At 34.7% G+C, this 17,098-nt stretch overlaps 1 protein-coding gene across 1 annotated transcript in view; it reads left to right on the top strand.

The window, feature by feature from the left end:
• The window catches only part of CSMD1 (CUB and Sushi multiple domains 1), a 1,092,711-nt gene that overhangs the window by 748,967 nt on the left and 326,646 nt on the right, over positions 1-17,098 (top strand). Inside the window, exons 8-10 of the mRNA XM_068183622.1 lie at positions 1,582-1,669; positions 8,912-9,036; positions 13,024-13,145. Of these exons, the coding sequence (XP_068039723.1) occupies positions 1,582-1,669; positions 8,912-9,036; positions 13,024-13,145 (335 nt within the window). The remainder of the gene's footprint in view (positions 1-1,581; positions 1,670-8,911; positions 9,037-13,023; positions 13,146-17,098) is intronic.

The following is a 17,098-nucleotide window of genomic DNA, read 5'->3' as shown; positions in this document are numbered from 1 at the left end:
TGGCCAGCAGTCCTCCCCAGACTGCTGCAGAGTGGGTCACTCTTCTGTGGGGTGCAGTCCTGCAAGGACAGGCTGCTCCAGTGTAGGTCCTTTACAGGGTCACAAGTCCTAGCAGCAAATATGCTCCAGCGTGGGCTCCTCTCTTCCCAGGTCTGCAGGTCCTGCATCTGCATCCCTGTGGATCCCTATGGGCTGCAGAGGCACAGCTGCCTCACCACGGGCTGCACCACGGGCTGCAGGAGAATCTCAGCTCCAGTGTCTGGAGTACCTCTTCCTCTTGCTTCTGCACTGACCCTGGTGTCTTCAGAGCTGTTTCTTTCACACATTCTAACCCTGCTTTTCTCTGTCTGCAATTACATTTATACATCACTTTTTTTAGTCAGTTATCCCATAGATGTTACCACCATTTCTAAATGGCCCAGCCTTGACCATCAGCAGGTCCATTTTGGAGCTGCCAGAGATTGGCTTTGCTGGACATGGAGGAATATTCTGGCAGTTTCTCACAGAAGCTACCCCTGTAGTTCCCCTCCCCCCCCCCCCCCCCCCCATCCCACCACTGCTACCAAAATCTGGCAATGCAAACTCAACATAGTCTTTATATCAATTCTTCCTTTTTTTAGCTGGATGCACCATACGTGTATATGTGCAAGATAAAAAGCACATGTGTGTTCGGGTTTTCTGTATATCCAGTCTTCTGCTTTACATAATTTGTTTATGAAGAATAACCTTTAACTTCACATTTTCCTTAATTCCCATTTTAGTAGGAAAAAAGGGGACAATGTTCAAATTGTTTTGAGAGTACCATAAGTCTGGACATCTATATGCATAATATCATTTAATTATCTGACAGTCTGGACGGAGAAAGAATGGAGGGCAAAAAGAGTGGAACAGTATAGGATACCTTGCCTTTCATTTCTTAGCTGAAAACAAAAAATAGAGATTTGAGCTTCATTTGCATGAACACATATTCAGCTAGCTACAAATGCATTGTTCAGTAGGGTATCATGTATACTTTTTGCAATTAACTTTATCTTGAGTTGAGGTAGTGATTGGTCAAAAGTTGGACTCAATGATCTTGGAGGTCTTTTCCAATTTAAATGATTCTGGAATTCATAAAAATATTCCTGCTCTACAATTCTACACTATCACAGTTGGGTTCTTGCCTTTTGTTTATTTTAAATCTTATTACAGACAGGTTTTATTATGATTTTATTTTCTCTTATACTTCTTAACCTTACAGTGGTGTGTTGAGAAGATTTCAGAGGGTGATTTCATGATATTTTTTTGTCCTGTCTGAGGAAAACTTTGAACTCTAGTGTATTCATAAAGAGAATGATTGACTGTTGGAAATCAATCATTTCCCACAGAAAAAACCTTTTTTTTTTTTACCATAATGAATGAAAATAAATAATACAGAAATAAATCAATTATGTGGCTATTATTTTTGGCAATAATTTCCACTGGTTCAAGAAAAAATGTTAAAATATGGTTGCATTCAGGGAATAGCAGTTTATGCATGGGAAATGTAAAGAGTCATCTTTAGAACTGCATGCCTAATACATTTTTTTCTTTACTTTGCAGTGACCCAGGGTGGGGATGCAATTGCATCTGATACATGTCCTGATCCTGGAATTCCTGAAAATGGAAAGAGAGTAGGCTCTGACTTCAGGTAGGTACATTTAACTTTCTATATGGTCAAGAGGGAGGTATTTCCTGTTTCATTTATACATAGCCTGTGTGCTAGTTTGAAAGCAAACCAGTGAAAGTCAGAACTACAATTTAATAGGAAAATTAAAATAAAGGCAGAAAACACTGGATTAAACTGACAGAGTCAGGATACAACTTGACATCCTGTTGGTCAGGGTGGTGGTAGCAGTCTGATTAAATGATGGCTGCAGTCCTGTTCAAGTGATAGATGTGATTCTGTTGAAGTGGTGATCCTGTAGAAGGGTCTGGTCTTCCTCTGAAGTCCAGTGGTGGTTATGTAGCTCTTGTCCTCTGAGAATTCAGTGGATAAAGCCACTTGTGGCATTCCAATGCTCAGATTATATCCAGGTAGGAATGGTAGTTCCTCCCCCTGGGTGGAGTATCTCACAATAGGATGATGTAATCTTATCAGTCATGCAGTAAACCTTGATGGCCCATTAGCAGAAGATATCCCCTGGAGGGAGTTATCAGGGATGATTCATGGAGGAGCTAAAGAACACTACCCTGCCTGGTTTTGACAGTTTATGAGGATGGTGATAGAATACATACTTTTGGTTACGTTTTACATTCTAACCTAAGATAGTCTGTAACTATAGCTGAGTATAATTTCCCTAGTTTTAAATGTATTGATCCTTTGTCAAAATAGATTTTTTGAATTGCATATATTGAATTGTTTTTGCTTGAGTTATATTTTAAATCAATGCATTTAAAAAAAGAATTTTAGAGCATAATAATCTCACCTTTGGAGAAAAATCAGAAATCCATAGAAGATACAGAGAGTATTATCTGTTTTCTCACTTTGTAAAAGCTGTTAAAAAGCTTGGGCAACATAGCAAACTCAGTGTCTGAGGCTGTGATATGAATGCCATCTCCTGTTTTTTCTTGTTTTGCCCTTTTGTTATATTAAAAAAAGAAGACAAGGTTAAATGGACCCCTATGGAGAAAGGAGGAAGTTTGATCTTTCCCCATTGAGGAAAAAAGGCAGTGACTTGAAGGTGCAGCAGAGAAAAGGGTCAAAGGAAGAAGATGGGAGCTTCCAGCTCACACAGAGGTTTATAAATTGCTCAGCAGAGAATGGATAGTCAGACCTAAGAGACAGGAACAATTAATAGGAATTAGAAGGAATTGTGCAAGTTCTCTGCAACTCTAGAAAGCAAATTAATACAACTTGCCTCCTGAATCAAGGCTCTTCTTAACTTAGGCCATAACTGACAGGAAAAATAAATTAAAAATCTTTTCTCTTTCTGACTGACATACTTTTCAGATTTTTCTCTATTTATCCTCAAAGGAGTTTGAGAAATCATAGAGAACTCCAACATTAAAAGATTCAGTTATATGCAAAGTCATGGCTTCATTAGTGGCAGAGCAGCAGTTCAATGTGTTTTAAAAAATATTGAAGGGAAATTAGATTTCAATTATTAGGCTAGAGACACAAGTTTTCTAGATGTTTGCTGATATCCTCTTCTCGGTGTTCTGATTCAACTTGTCAACACATCTACTGCAAATGAAATTGCATGACACAAAAATGCAGTATGTATAGCAGCCCCTGTCAAAGGGCTGCTATTTTAGGAAAAGAAATGTAATTTCTGTTTAAGTCTTTATTAATGTTTGATGAATTGCAGAGAGAAGCATCAGGCAGTAGAAGACTAGGTAAAAATGCTAAAATATAACTCTTTTTCAAGAGGTATTAAAGTGCCTCTGTGTATTCATCCAAGGAATACCTTTATGCTCCCACTGTTATTTTGGAGAGTATTTTACTTTCCTGCTTGTGCAGGCATGCCTCAGTATCCCTCCATAAATGATGCAGAACATGCCACTTCTGAATTCCTCCAAATAAAATACTTAGTTGAAAGAATTAGAGGCAGTATCTAGGATCACTTTGTTATCAGTGGCGAGAGAAAAGCATCTCTGGAAATAGCTAACAGTTACAGGACTAAAGGTAATGGAAATAAGGTGGGACATGGTAAATTACTACTAGATTCAGGATTTAAAAAAATAATAATGTTTTTTACTATGAGGATAGTAAAACATTGAAGTTTGTGAGAGAATTTGTAGAATCTCCATCCAAGAAGGCATTCAGAACTCACTCAAGCAGGTCTCTGAGCTCTCTCTCTTCCAACTAGGCTTGCTTCAAATGGACTAGATGATGTGCTTTTCTAATCTATTTTATTCTGTGAATCTATAAATGTCATACAGCTTTTATGTGTTCATAATACGTTGTTGGCCAAACAGATTCTCATCTAGTTATGGTCCAAATCAGTGGCATATGAACAATTGTTAAGAAACATCAGCAGGTTTAAAAGCAGTGATAAGCTCAGAGAAAGTAAGGAAGAAAATGACTTATTTTCACCTCTAGGGGATAGTTTGTAAATTGGAAGAGAAAGCAAACTAAAATATTGGTGAAACCAGTTCTAAGGTCCAAAACATGTGAACCCAAACAGGGAAGAGCTCAACAACAAATTTTCCAGCAATGCATAAAAATACCAAGAAGAAAAACCCAAAATAACCTTAAAGCTCAAAGTACATTTTAAGATATCCAAGGGAATCGAATGTCAAAGAACCTTGCAAACCACTATGTTTTGAACACAGACTTTTAGGAATGAATGTGTGTTAAAGGTATCTTAAATGACTGGAGCTTACTTATGAGCAATGCTTGAGCTTACTAAACTGACAGAGTAAGGCTATTTCCCTACCTCCTCCATGACATCCAGACACTTATAAAATTTTCATTTCACCAAGTGTATCTTACTGTTCATGAGGATAAACGAATGTATAATGTGTTCAACAAGCAACATTGTATAACATAAGATAAATAAAACATGTTGTGTAGTTTGATCACATTAATTGTGTGTATATTTTGGGCCTCCAGTTCTGAATATTATTTGAGAGAAATGAATGTGGCTTTTCACCCACCACGGCTTCTGGCAGCAGGAACACCCGGCTAGAGCTGCCTTTGCAGAGACTGTAGCTGCCACGTGGACGGGCGGTCCAGGGCTATGGCATTCGCCTCCCTGCTAGTGCTGAGCGCTCCAGCGTGAGTTTGCAGCTTTGGTAGCTCCACACTGAGAGGAAACGAAGGGACGAGAGAGGCACACTTTGCCGGCAAGGCTGAGAACTTTTATTTCTTGTGTGGCCACAGCGGTGGTTGGAGCAGCTGTTCCCAATGCTGATGCAGGGCAAAATGGCACCGGGACAAAGAAAGCATTGAGTTATATAGGGGGCAGGCAGACAGGGGTGGAAAACCCCCTCGCCCAATAGGGACAGACAACAGGGGAGTGACATAGAACATAACAACCTATGGGAACATAACAGAGGTGGGTACAGTGTTCTGGGACAAATAGCATTGCAAAGGTTGGGTGATTGACACAGAACTTTCTGTGAAGAAGGAGGGAGTGGTTACAAGGTTGATCTGTAAGAGCTCCTGCGGTACACAGCTTGGGGCAAATCGTTGTGAGGGGGAAATACGGGTACAGAGTACCAACCTAACAAACATTTATTAAAATCCCTAACTAAACCAACCCATACTACAACATGATAATGGTTTGTTTTCCACTTAAATGTTACTTAGTATCTGAAAAACTCATTACGCAACAACATATGTTTTTCATGTATTTTAAAATTTGTTAATATCTATTTAAAACTAAACTTAAATCTATCTTAAAGTTAACTGTCTAAATCTAGAGGGACATTTAAACAGAGATTTTGGCTGGAATTTGGTTTTTGTTTCTCTGAAATGACAAATCAAGCTCTTCCACAGGAGAAGAAGAAATAATATTTGCTGCTGCTTGCATTTCTCCAATGTAATAAAAGTACTCTGGAGAGTAAAGAAAGGCAATATTTATTTATTTTTTTTTTCCTAAGAGGCAAGTATAAACACCAGAAGGAGCTATTGTTCTTGTCAGGAGAATGACAACTGTGAATATTAATCTGAACTAAAACATGTGAAAATGCACATTATTCAAAATCTATTCCAGTCTACTGAAAGACATGTTTTAAGTGGGATTGATGGAAAGGCAGAGGGTTTATTTTCCAGACATCCTGAGACCCAACTGTTTTAGTGGTGACAAGTTCTTTGAAAAGGGTTTAATCATTTTCAGCATAATAATGGCATTCCTTCTAATATAATAAAGCAAAAAAAAGGTATTGAAATCTTAACCTTTTCTTTCTCTCCTCCTGCCATGATTCTACTGTGTTCATTTTAGGAAGTAGGGAGATGATTTTCAGTGATTTTAACCCAATGGATATTTAGATTCTTTTTGGGGGAGAAATGGCAAGTCAGACTTGGCTAGAGTAATGAGAATATAATTAATATAATTTTGAGGTCAAGAATTTATGTGACATTGCAAACCAGCAAATTTTTAAAATGAAATCAGAAATATATCTAAATAATACTGTTTCAGCTTTGCTTAAATATCATATGGTATGTGTGATAATGTGAAAATGTAGTAATTTCTCACAATTTCACCAACACTTGTAAAACAAATGGATTTTAAATTTTCAAAACAGATTTTGAAAATTAAATGAACTTTTTTATGTTAGTAATTTCTTTTTTAAAAAATAGCTTCTTCCAGTCAAATTCTAGCCTTCTTTGGAAACCCAGAGATTATGTTTGGATGGTTTTCTAATTTAAAGTAGAAAAAGAAAAATGAGGAAACAGATTTCTTCCCTGTGTTTGACACTTACAGAGAGAAGTAATAAAGCAAATCACAAGACTTCCAGTGCACACAGATTTGCTCAGTGACTACGGAGGTAGAAATGTGAAAAAACCCCAAATAAACCAACAAAGCTCCCCAAATTCAATTAAAATCTTTCAATGTTAATTAGTGGATATTAAATGAACTAGGATTTTTCTTTGAAATCACATATCAAACAAGCTATAAGACATCTTCAAAAGGATGTCCCCTTTTTAAATGGGAAGCTGTCAAGCTTAATCAATGGAAAGACTCAGCAATTTGGATGTGTGAATAGTTTTATTGTAGATTGTGATCCAGATGCAACCCCTTTCCTAAGACGCTTATTTAGATCCATAAGGAGCTTTGGAGTACTTCATGCCTTGCTCTTTAATGTGACATTTTTTGCTATGTTTCTTTGTTTTTATTGTGTTGTATTCAGCATATTTATTTTGTGCTCCTTAGTTTGTGTTCAGAAATTTCAGAAGATTATACCCACTGTGTAAAATATATGAAGTTCATATTAATTGCCCTTAGATCCTTAGATACAAGCATTAGATCCAGTGCATTAGGAAAAAAATACCCCAACCCTCTGAAATATATACTTTGTAGAATTATATTGAAGCAAATTGAATCATCATGAGTGTATAGCTTAAATTAGCATGCAATGTTTTATGTATACATTAATAAAAACTTTAAAAGTATTTCTACAATGATCAAAACCCAATCTAAACATAAAATCCTTACCTTACTTCATTAGATATAAATATATTTGTATTCCTCCTGTTCATTTCCCTCCATCCCCTTTTTTCTTTCTGGAGGGGATATTCAGATATTTTAAATTATAAATTGCTGTTGGAGACATCCAATAATTATACATTTAATTTCACTCTATGTTTATGTATGTGCATAGTTTTGTAATTCTTCTTATGTGCCTTGATAGTAGCAAACTTAAGGGAAATGTTGGTTTTCATGTTGCTTCATGCATCATTACACTTGTGGGATAGTCTTTATCCAAAATTATTTTTAAATACTTTAGTTCTCAATTTGAGTTTATCACTGCTAGGTAACCTCTTTGTTTTTTTCCCAATAAAAAGAAATACAGAGATCCTAATTCTAGAAAATAGAAGAAAATGTCATTTAAAATATGTGTTTGTGTTATTAAAATGTCAGATTTATGAGAAATACTTTCTTTACCAATAAAATAAACTAAATTTTATTAATTTGAGGTATTCATTTAGAAAAATGCTTGGTCTCTTTTTCTGAGGGCTTTAAGAATGTTCTGAAGATTTTGACAATGATAAAATGAACACAATTTTAGAAACTTACATTACTCTTCAAGAATTTTGTGTATTTTGCATGAATTATGGAAGAAAAAGGCCAATATTTTCCCTGCCTTTCTGAGTTTAACAGCTCAAGAACTGTGATAGGAAAACAAGAACAAGAGTGATAGAAAAAGCAGTTTTAAAATTTTAGAATTAACTGAAAAAATCCTATTAAAATTTCCTGAAATAATGAAAAGTATAGAAGCACATAATAATATCAATAGACAATATAGTTAGTGTTTGTGAGATTCTCTGAGAAACTAATAAAATACTTGCCCATGAAGGGTGGAAATGAGCTTGTGACAGTGATGGCAATATATGCAATTCTTCACAACACAGTTTTAAGTATTGAGCCTCCTGAGTGCCACATAGCAATTCTCTGGTATCTAGGACTCAACAACTTACAGAGACTAAACTGAGAGATCTACTTGATCGAGTTCACTTAGTTCATGACATGGGACAATCAAATACAAATTTAAAAGTGCAAGAAACCAGACAGAACCAGGTAATTGTGATGGGAAACAAAGAATGTCACATATAATAAATGGAGCAGCCAGATATGTAAATACTATTTAAGAAAACTCTCTGTGATATAGACCATAAGTGTATACAGTTTTTGAAAATCTTCATAATAATTGGACAGCATAAATAAATCCAAAGGGATACATTTCAGTATTACAAATGTAATAGTAAAATTTCAGTCCTAAAAAATTTATCCTTTAATGTAATGTTTTAGAGGAAATTTCAACAAGGTCAGGAATATTTAATGAATTTCTGCCATTGATTGAAATTAATATTTTCTGGTTATATGTGTTGACAAATTTCTATATCTAATTGCTTATACTTTCATTTGAATGAATATAGCAATATTGAAATTATTCATTAAGTTCCGTTGCCTGAAAGAATTGTGTTTATATATTTTCTTAGATAAAATATATATCTGTATATTCATTGAACTCATGCTGTAAAAGAATGAACTTAGTGTCACAATTGTTTTGTATTCCTTAAAATGTGGGCAAACTGAATAACAGACCTTTTCCCTAGAGTATAGTTTTTTTTTTTTTTTTAATGAATACAATATTGATAGTGTAGAATTTTGCACCTTAATTTTGTTTGGATCTTGAAATATTGTCACTTGGCATTTTATTTGAGTATGTTGATATTAAAATATATTTAATTCCTTCCTTCTTTCTCCCCTTTTTCTCCTAGGGTGGGTGCCAGTGTACAGTTTTCCTGTGAAGACAATTATGTGCTGCAAGGTTCTAAGAGCATCACTTGTCAGAGAGTGACCGATACACTGGCTGCCTGGAGTGACCACCGGCCAATTTGCAGAGGTAACTTCTATTCTTTGGAATTTTTCGTAAAGTTTGGAAGGGTAATTTATAGTTTCTGCTATACTGAAATTCAAAACTAAGCAAACTACAACAGGGAACAATATCTCATGTATATGTGTATATATGATTATAAATGTACAAAGATTTTTATGTTACTTGAAGCATGCAATCAAATTTGTAGAAATAGTATCAATTTAGGGAGCAAATTGCCTTTAAATAGTTTTAATTTAACTTAATCTTCCTTTTGTCATGATAAACTTACCTTAAGTAGAATTAATTAGTTAGGTTTGTGTTATTTTTTTCTAAATTATTTCCCAAATATGAGATTCTCACAATCATACTATGTTCCGATCAGTCCCAGGTATTTACCTAGTCCTGATTTTTCAGTAAATTCCTTTTTGTTCATCTATTTTGCTCAATTTTACATAAAACCTGACCTTCTAACTTATTTCTAAATGTTTTTGCATCTAGACTCCCCCTGCTTTAAATTCCTGCCTGCCCCACATTTATGGAGGAACACTGGAAGAGGCTTTTTATTATTTTGCATGTTTTTCCATTGTGGTCTACTGTCTGTAACAAAAACACATAAGAATATATAAATTCTGCCAAAGTACATCAGAACTGAGGTGTATAGGAAAAAAAAAAGAATGGATCTCTATGTACAGAACTTTTTATCTCAATAGAAAAATTATTTGGGGTTGCACATTTAGATTGTACATGCCAATGAGAGCCTTGACCCTTGAAATATGCTTCCCTTATATTCTCCTAGAACCAGACAATCTAGACAGGATAAAGAGGGCAAACCACCACTATTTATTGGAAAAGGAAAATGAAGTAATACAAACTGTTAGAGATACTTTTATTGTCCTTTTGAGGTAGATCAAAGTGATACTTCTTGTACACACAAAATCTTACACCAGAATGCTGGTTACCAGGGCAGCAAATGATACTGGTTTAAGAAACACTGGAGGATTTGTAACACCTGAACTTAAACAATTTTTTTGTTCAAGAATGAGCTAAAACATAATCTCATTTATATAAAACTCATATACTTCTCTAAAAAGTTTTCATTACCTAGTTATTTTGTAATTCCAAATTTATTTTCCTGCTGCCAGATTCGATTTATTCCACTTGTATAAACACGTGTGTGCTTCACTTCTCAATGGTGTATAATTCTTGGTCAGTATTATGGCATGCCTATTTGTGGATTGTGAGGAGTGAAAGAGGAAGGTTTTATTTGCAGTCTATATTTTTCTTAATTCCTTTACTGACCTCCAAGATGCCAGGATTCACAGTGTTTATATAGGCACCAATTAAAAATAGTAAAATACACAGTGCAAAAAGTGCTTGTCACATTTTCTAAATTATCATCAACTTAAAGTGGAAAAGCTGATAAAGCACACATGACTACTGTGAGCTTAATGACTTCAAGAGTACAAGTCTGACTGACGAAGCTGATGCTTGCACCTATCCCAGAATGGTGATTAACAAAGCTCAAACTTTGGAATCTGATGAAAACTCAAGGAAACCATCTTGCTATTGACAAGTTCCTGACATTACTTTAAAGGGCACAACAGTGGCTGGGGTCCCAGGGTCCCAGTCACTCATGCTCATGCTGGCGGTGCAGCTCTAGGCCCACCCCACCACCACACCTGGGTCACAGGCAGGGAGTGGTGGGAAGGCCCAGACACTGCCCTCGGAAAACTGCTTGATGCTAATGTAAATTGTTTGCTAATGTAAATGATTCTAAATCCAGTTTCCTTTAATTCCACACAGAAACCTTACAGCAACCCATTCCTGTTTTCTGGAGGCAGTATACAAGGCTATCTAACATTTTTATGCAATCTTTTGCAATCACTCAATTTCCTAAACAGACCTCTGGGCTCAGCTTCAGTTGTGCCTCTTGCTTGGCTTCACCCCTTCCCCCTCCCTATTCTTTGAACCTTATCTTAGAATTTTGAATAGAAAAAAGGTAAAAGAGTGACAGCTTGTCTCAAAAACCTCTCTTCAAAGGACATGTTTCTTAGCCTTTATTCTTTGGGGACAGCTAGAGGAGGGACCTGGTTTTTTATTGCTACAAAGTTGCACCTCTGGATTAGTTTCTGCTATAGAAGACCTTAGGCAGGAAGAATTGGAAATAAAGCAATAGACTGTGTGATAGTTATGGTCCGGGAGGTACAGTGTTTCTATCAGTTACTAGAAAGAAAATTATCCTTATTTCAGATCCTATGAATTTGTCCTTGTTATTCCCTCAATTAAAAGAATATAGATTGCTTGATACAGCAGCAACATGCCAAGCTTTTTGTATTGTTAGTAGGCAACACAGTGTGGCATACTTAAATGTGATTAGTTTTTTGTGACACTTAGGAACATGGTTTAGTGATGGACTGAACAGTGGTAGGTTAAGCCTTATACTCGGTGAACCTAGACCTCTTTTCTAACCTAAGTGATTCTGTGACTTTCTTTTTCCATGTTAAGTACAGACACCTTTTTAATAAATGTTTAATTGTGCTTTTTTAGAATTTCCTATGTAGATGAGGGGTTTTTTTAGACTTCTACTGGGATTATAACAGAAGATTTCCATGTGATGCATCTGAGATTTAAGTTAAATTGGTGGGTAGCTATTTTGGCATAAACATGGAATCATAGAATTATTGGATTTGGAAGGGAACTTAAAGATCATCTAGTTCCACTCTCCCTGCATACATACATAGATATTTCCACAGAAAATTGAGTCCTAGTTGATTAATCTTGTCATAGAATTATTACGAGTTCTCAAAGTCTAGTCTCTAACATCATAACAAAGGACCAAGTGCTGGTAGTATATTGTGATGGAAGGATAGAAAATCTGATAGTTATTTTCATCTAGTACCTTTTTTCCTATTTGTACCAATCACACTTCTATTCACGGAGAAGATTAGGCTTCCTCCCAGCAGTTCGTGAAGTAAAGAAACACTCATAATTCATGCTTTAGAATGGAGGTAGCCAAAGAGAGAGATGAAAACTAAAATTTTCTAAAGTACCAGAAATATTTTAGGTGTTTTATTCCAATATTCAGAAAAAGAATGACCAAGTTTTTGAAGAATCTAGTAATTCCTCTTACCTGTACTGGAACTTAAGTAACTGAAGGGACGAAATTACATCAGAAGGTAGTGGAATATAAATAGATAGATTCTGAGATTCAGATCTAAGTACTTAGAAATTTTATGATCTAGACTGTCTGTTTAGCATGTTGACAAAGTACAGCAATATGATAAACATGACAGCACCATTTTGAAATATTGTGAGTTCTGTAAATCAGTGTCACTGGAAATTATATGTCATTATTCTTAAATGTTTCTAGATACTTAAATATTTTGAGAAATTTGAATATTCTTGCAAAATCTATCTTTAATTCTCTTTAGAAGATAACTGAATCTGCTAAGTAATGTATTTTTAAAATGCTGACTATCTGGATTTGCTGAGTGTGGCAGAGAGGTTGTGATGGTTTCACAACTGAATCTGCTTTACCAAAGTCAGACTACATACTGCCTTGAAACTTATTTTTTTCCTTTTTAATTATATTTTTTATGGTGTTAAGTGCTAAGACACCACAGAAGATCATGTTTAGGTTAAGGACATGCACATACTGGCCCTTCTTACATTCATGGGTAGAAGGCTCCCTCCATCCATTTGGAAAGGGTAAATCTCTCTCCAAACAGAATATTGATATGATAATTTTGAGTATTTAGTCTACATAAATTGAGAATAAAGTATTGTAAATGTTGGGCAGATTAATTGAAAAGTGCTCATTTCTTCCCTTGTAGTTAAATTTTCAGGATTTTTTTTGTCTGGCTGAAATATCTTTAAGGGTAGATTGTTATGGAATATATCAGCATAGTAATACTTTCATGGCAAGTTGTTGCTAATGCTGTGGCGATTTTACAATATTTATTTTTAACAGAGCACCCAGTCTAAAGCAATCTGGTTTGTTGGTTATCATTTTAGCTAGAACATGTGGTTCTAATTTACGTGGACCGAGTGGCATTATCACGTCTCCAAATTATCCAGTTCAATATGAAGACAACGCACACTGCGTGTGGGTCATTACAACAACTGATCCAGAAAAGGTATGCTTTTTCTCTTGTCTCAAGTGAAACTGTAGTATTTTGGATTTGTCTTAAAAAATATTTCATATATATTTTCCCAAATGCATGAGCACATGCAAGTCTGTATGTTCATTTAAATACCAAAAGGAACAGAGTAGAGGTGTTACGAAAATACACTGAGCACTAGAGGGGAGAAAAGCAGAATGTATGAAAATGTCCACTCAGAGTAATAGGTCTAACTTAAAATTTTCAAGTTTTAAACACATTTTTAAATGAAGTACAGCAAATTGTAATCAAAATTCCACATTGCTAAATGAGTTAATAGTGAATTTTTCATGGTGTACCTTAATCGCTGTTGAATCTCAACATAAGATTTCTTGGTATAAAAACTGGACAATACACGTAAGTATTTTGACAGATGTTAGTTATTTTACTCCCTACATAATTTCTTTTCAATCCACTGTTTTCCAGTAATGATTCTTAATACATAACTATGAATTAGTAATCTAATTATGCATAAGACAGAGGTCATAATAGAATACTTTTACTGTGTTTCTGCAAATTCAGTAAAGGATAGAGATGCCCTACCTGTAGGGGAAAAAAAAAGAGACTTTACTTATATTGTACTTCTGTGCAATGAAATGCTGACTAAATGAATTGCTCTATGGCAGGGAATGTATAATCTATATGTAATTTCATAATTACAAAACATATATTTCCTGTGCATCTTTTTGGAAAACTGTATTCTTGACTTCTTTAAAGTAGTCAAGGAAAAAGTTAGTCATATTTTCCTGACTGATTGCTGATTGTGGTATAGTAGATGTGCTATGGGCTGCAATATTGCTAAGTTTAATTACCTGGTAAATAAAGACTATGTCCCAGTTACAGTGTTTTTTATTGAAGGATGTACTTTCTGCACTGTACAAAGCACAGATATATTAAGTATTTGTTTGAGCCTAGCAACTTCCATCTTCTATAAAAAGTAAAAGTTATTCACTACAATTGACACAAACTAAGACATTTAAATTAATTATAGTGAGAATGGGAAACTTCACATACAGTTTTATGGGTCTGAGCTCTCAGGTATTTGTATGAAGTTGGATTATGCCTCAATATGTTGGTATAAAAATATGTTGGTATAAAATGGTATTTCTGATTTATTGCCTTTCAAAGCACATAGCTGGGGAACTTCAAAACAACATTTTTATTCAGGAAATCTTTCCCCATTTCACACCTAGGGAATTCACATACTGTTATGGTAGATTTTGAGATAATTTATTTAAAGATAATTCATTCTTGCAATATGCTCTAAAAGAGCAGTCTTACTGGGTAGCATATGATAATATGCAAGAGGTTTGAGTGAGATTATCTTGCTGATTCATGGATTGCTTCAAAAGTTTGTGGTGGCTCAGACATAATCTGTTAGTGACACTTGTCTTCCATATAAGTAGTTTATGCATATTTAATACTCTGCAAGGAATTAAAAGTTCTCTTTTGTCCAATTAGGAGGCTTAATATTAGAGTGGGCACATTTTGTTTCTTCAAAGTTTCATTATAGTCAAGGCTCCTGTCCCTCCAAATGGCTGATCAGATCATCCTGTCACATATAAAAGGAGGTTTAACATCTACAGAACCAACAGTGTAACTATACTCTGACGGGGGAAGAATTTCTTGCCGAGCACCACATACAGGCATTTATTATTTCTTATTACTTACCTTCCCTCTGACCTTTCTTCCATTCTGTTTTTTAGACAAGGAGACTAACTACTGAGCCTTATCTGTCTTCAGTATCTCATATTTGCTGTCAGGATATCAGCTAGATTCACACCACTGAGATTTAACTGTAGGGTGTGAATTTTATGAGCCTCATATGGATCTAAGTATGACATATTGAGTTGGAAATGGCAATTTAGGGAAAAAACAATAAGTAAGACTTCTGGAAAGAAACTATAGAAGCATATGCATGAAAGAATGGAAAAGCTGGAAGAGGAGACTTAGCAGTATGTTTACTGTGATATTGTCTTTGATTTTTGAACAAGTCCATAATTCAGACAAGTTGGAATGTATTAGATGGTAATGCAATGCTCAAGGCAAACAAAGTTTCAGTGTCCAAAAAAAAAGTGTCGACAAAAAAACAACAAACAAACCAAAAATCAAAACCTTTGAAGTGATCCAAATGATTTTGTTAAACACAAAAAGGCGTGCTATTTTCAAAGTTTAATGCATCTGTTTCCTCATGTTCTAATACCAGATGGAGGACTCTTTCAAAAGAAAGCAAAATGTAATATTTCACTGTGATACGTTTCTTCTGTATCTGCTTGGGTCAGAATTATATAAATCTATTATTGTGACTCTTTAGTTGAATACTTAATGCAACAAAAGTATTTGCCGTTATCATAGATATACTTTTTCAGACTGTATATCTGAAAACTTCGTCATTATTTTGGCCGATATCTTGCAATACAAAACCAGACTATTCCTCTTTGATTTTTTTATTGCATAGTTAAAATGATCCCCTACTCAAAAAATACCCCCTCCCCCTCAAAACTGTTTAATACATAAGTGCCTTTTTATTTCCCGATTACCAGAGATAGTCTTTAAAGGTTAAAAAGTGGGAAAACAAAACTATAAAAAAACATGTACAACTTCACTTTCATCACTGGTATTTATTATCCATCCACTGTCATATACATACTTGACTTGTTGCAGTGTGTTGGGTTGTTGCCTCCAGCATTTTTCTTAGATAATTTTATTAGCTGCTCATGCACTTCCAATTCCTCCACCATTTTCTTCCTCCCCTGTGATTTGTCCTTTCATGTTGGTCTGCCTCAGTTTCTTCGTTTTTGCTGTTTAGATCTCCATCAATGTATTCTGGTTTAGCTTTAATCTTTTCTTTCCTTTCACTTTATGTACTTTCAGAAAGCAGATTTGTATACAGTGTACAAATATAGAATCCTAATGATTTTCATAATTTAAATGGAGTTTAAAAACTGATAAAAGAATGGTCAGCTGAAATGTTAACTTTTAATTTTAACGAGAATAAAACAGAAAGTTTTTATTCATAGTTTCTTAATGTAATTACAACACTATTCAGCAAAACAATGTACCCATTGGTGTTGTGACATTATTCCACAGAGACAAAAAACATATTTACACTCAATTTCTTCAGAGTAAAAGGGATTCAGACAAATTTATTTAACAGAGAATCAATTAGTCTTCCTGAGCCACAGCTGAATATACATTAAATATACCTAAATACAAGACACTTTCTTTACATGTAGTATAGAATTCAAATCAATGTATTTGCTATTACTTCTGAACATATATACATGCAAATAAATACTGGAATGTTTTACTTGCACAATGCAAATATATAAATAAAGCAACATAAAATCATTACTATTCTATCATTTAATTCATGTTTGTTTGTTTTTTTTTTTCTGATAGGAAGTACTTCTTACAGAGTGTGCATCAAATAAGAACATTCTGACACTGTGTTAATAAAATCCTAAAAATAAATCTCCACTTTTTTTCTTACCTTGCTTGTTCTACAAATTATTTGTAATTCCCTTGATAAGAACTATTAGGTTTGTTCATTATTAAATTGTCATCTTTGTAAATCAAAAATATCAAGATTTTTGTGTAGACATTTTTCCTGGAGTGTCTGCAACTATTGATAGTATATCATACCTGAAAAATGTCCTTGAATTTTTTGCTTATATTCCTTTTTTTCCCCTGTGCATTTTTTTCATTTTTCAAATATTCTGCATAAAATATCTTTGTAATGACGCTGTGCAGCCTGATGGGGTTGGTAATGAGACCATAAGCCCACATTTACTGCACAAGGAGGCAAGTGCTACCAAATATTTTATGCTCCTATAGTTCTTTGTTACCTCACAAAGCACATTCATTTGCTTTCATTGGAACATGAGTGTTGGTGTTCTTTCTGTATGTTTCTCACCATTTATCTTCTC

This window comes from Anomalospiza imberbis, chromosome 3, assembly GCF_031753505.1.
Source record: "Anomalospiza imberbis isolate Cuckoo-Finch-1a 21T00152 chromosome 3, ASM3175350v1, whole genome shotgun sequence".
Classification (NCBI taxonomy): domain Eukaryota; kingdom Metazoa; phylum Chordata; class Aves; order Passeriformes; family Viduidae; genus Anomalospiza; species Anomalospiza imberbis.
Note: the sequence above shows the minus strand (reverse complement) of the source record. Positions and strands in the feature narration are given on the sequence as shown.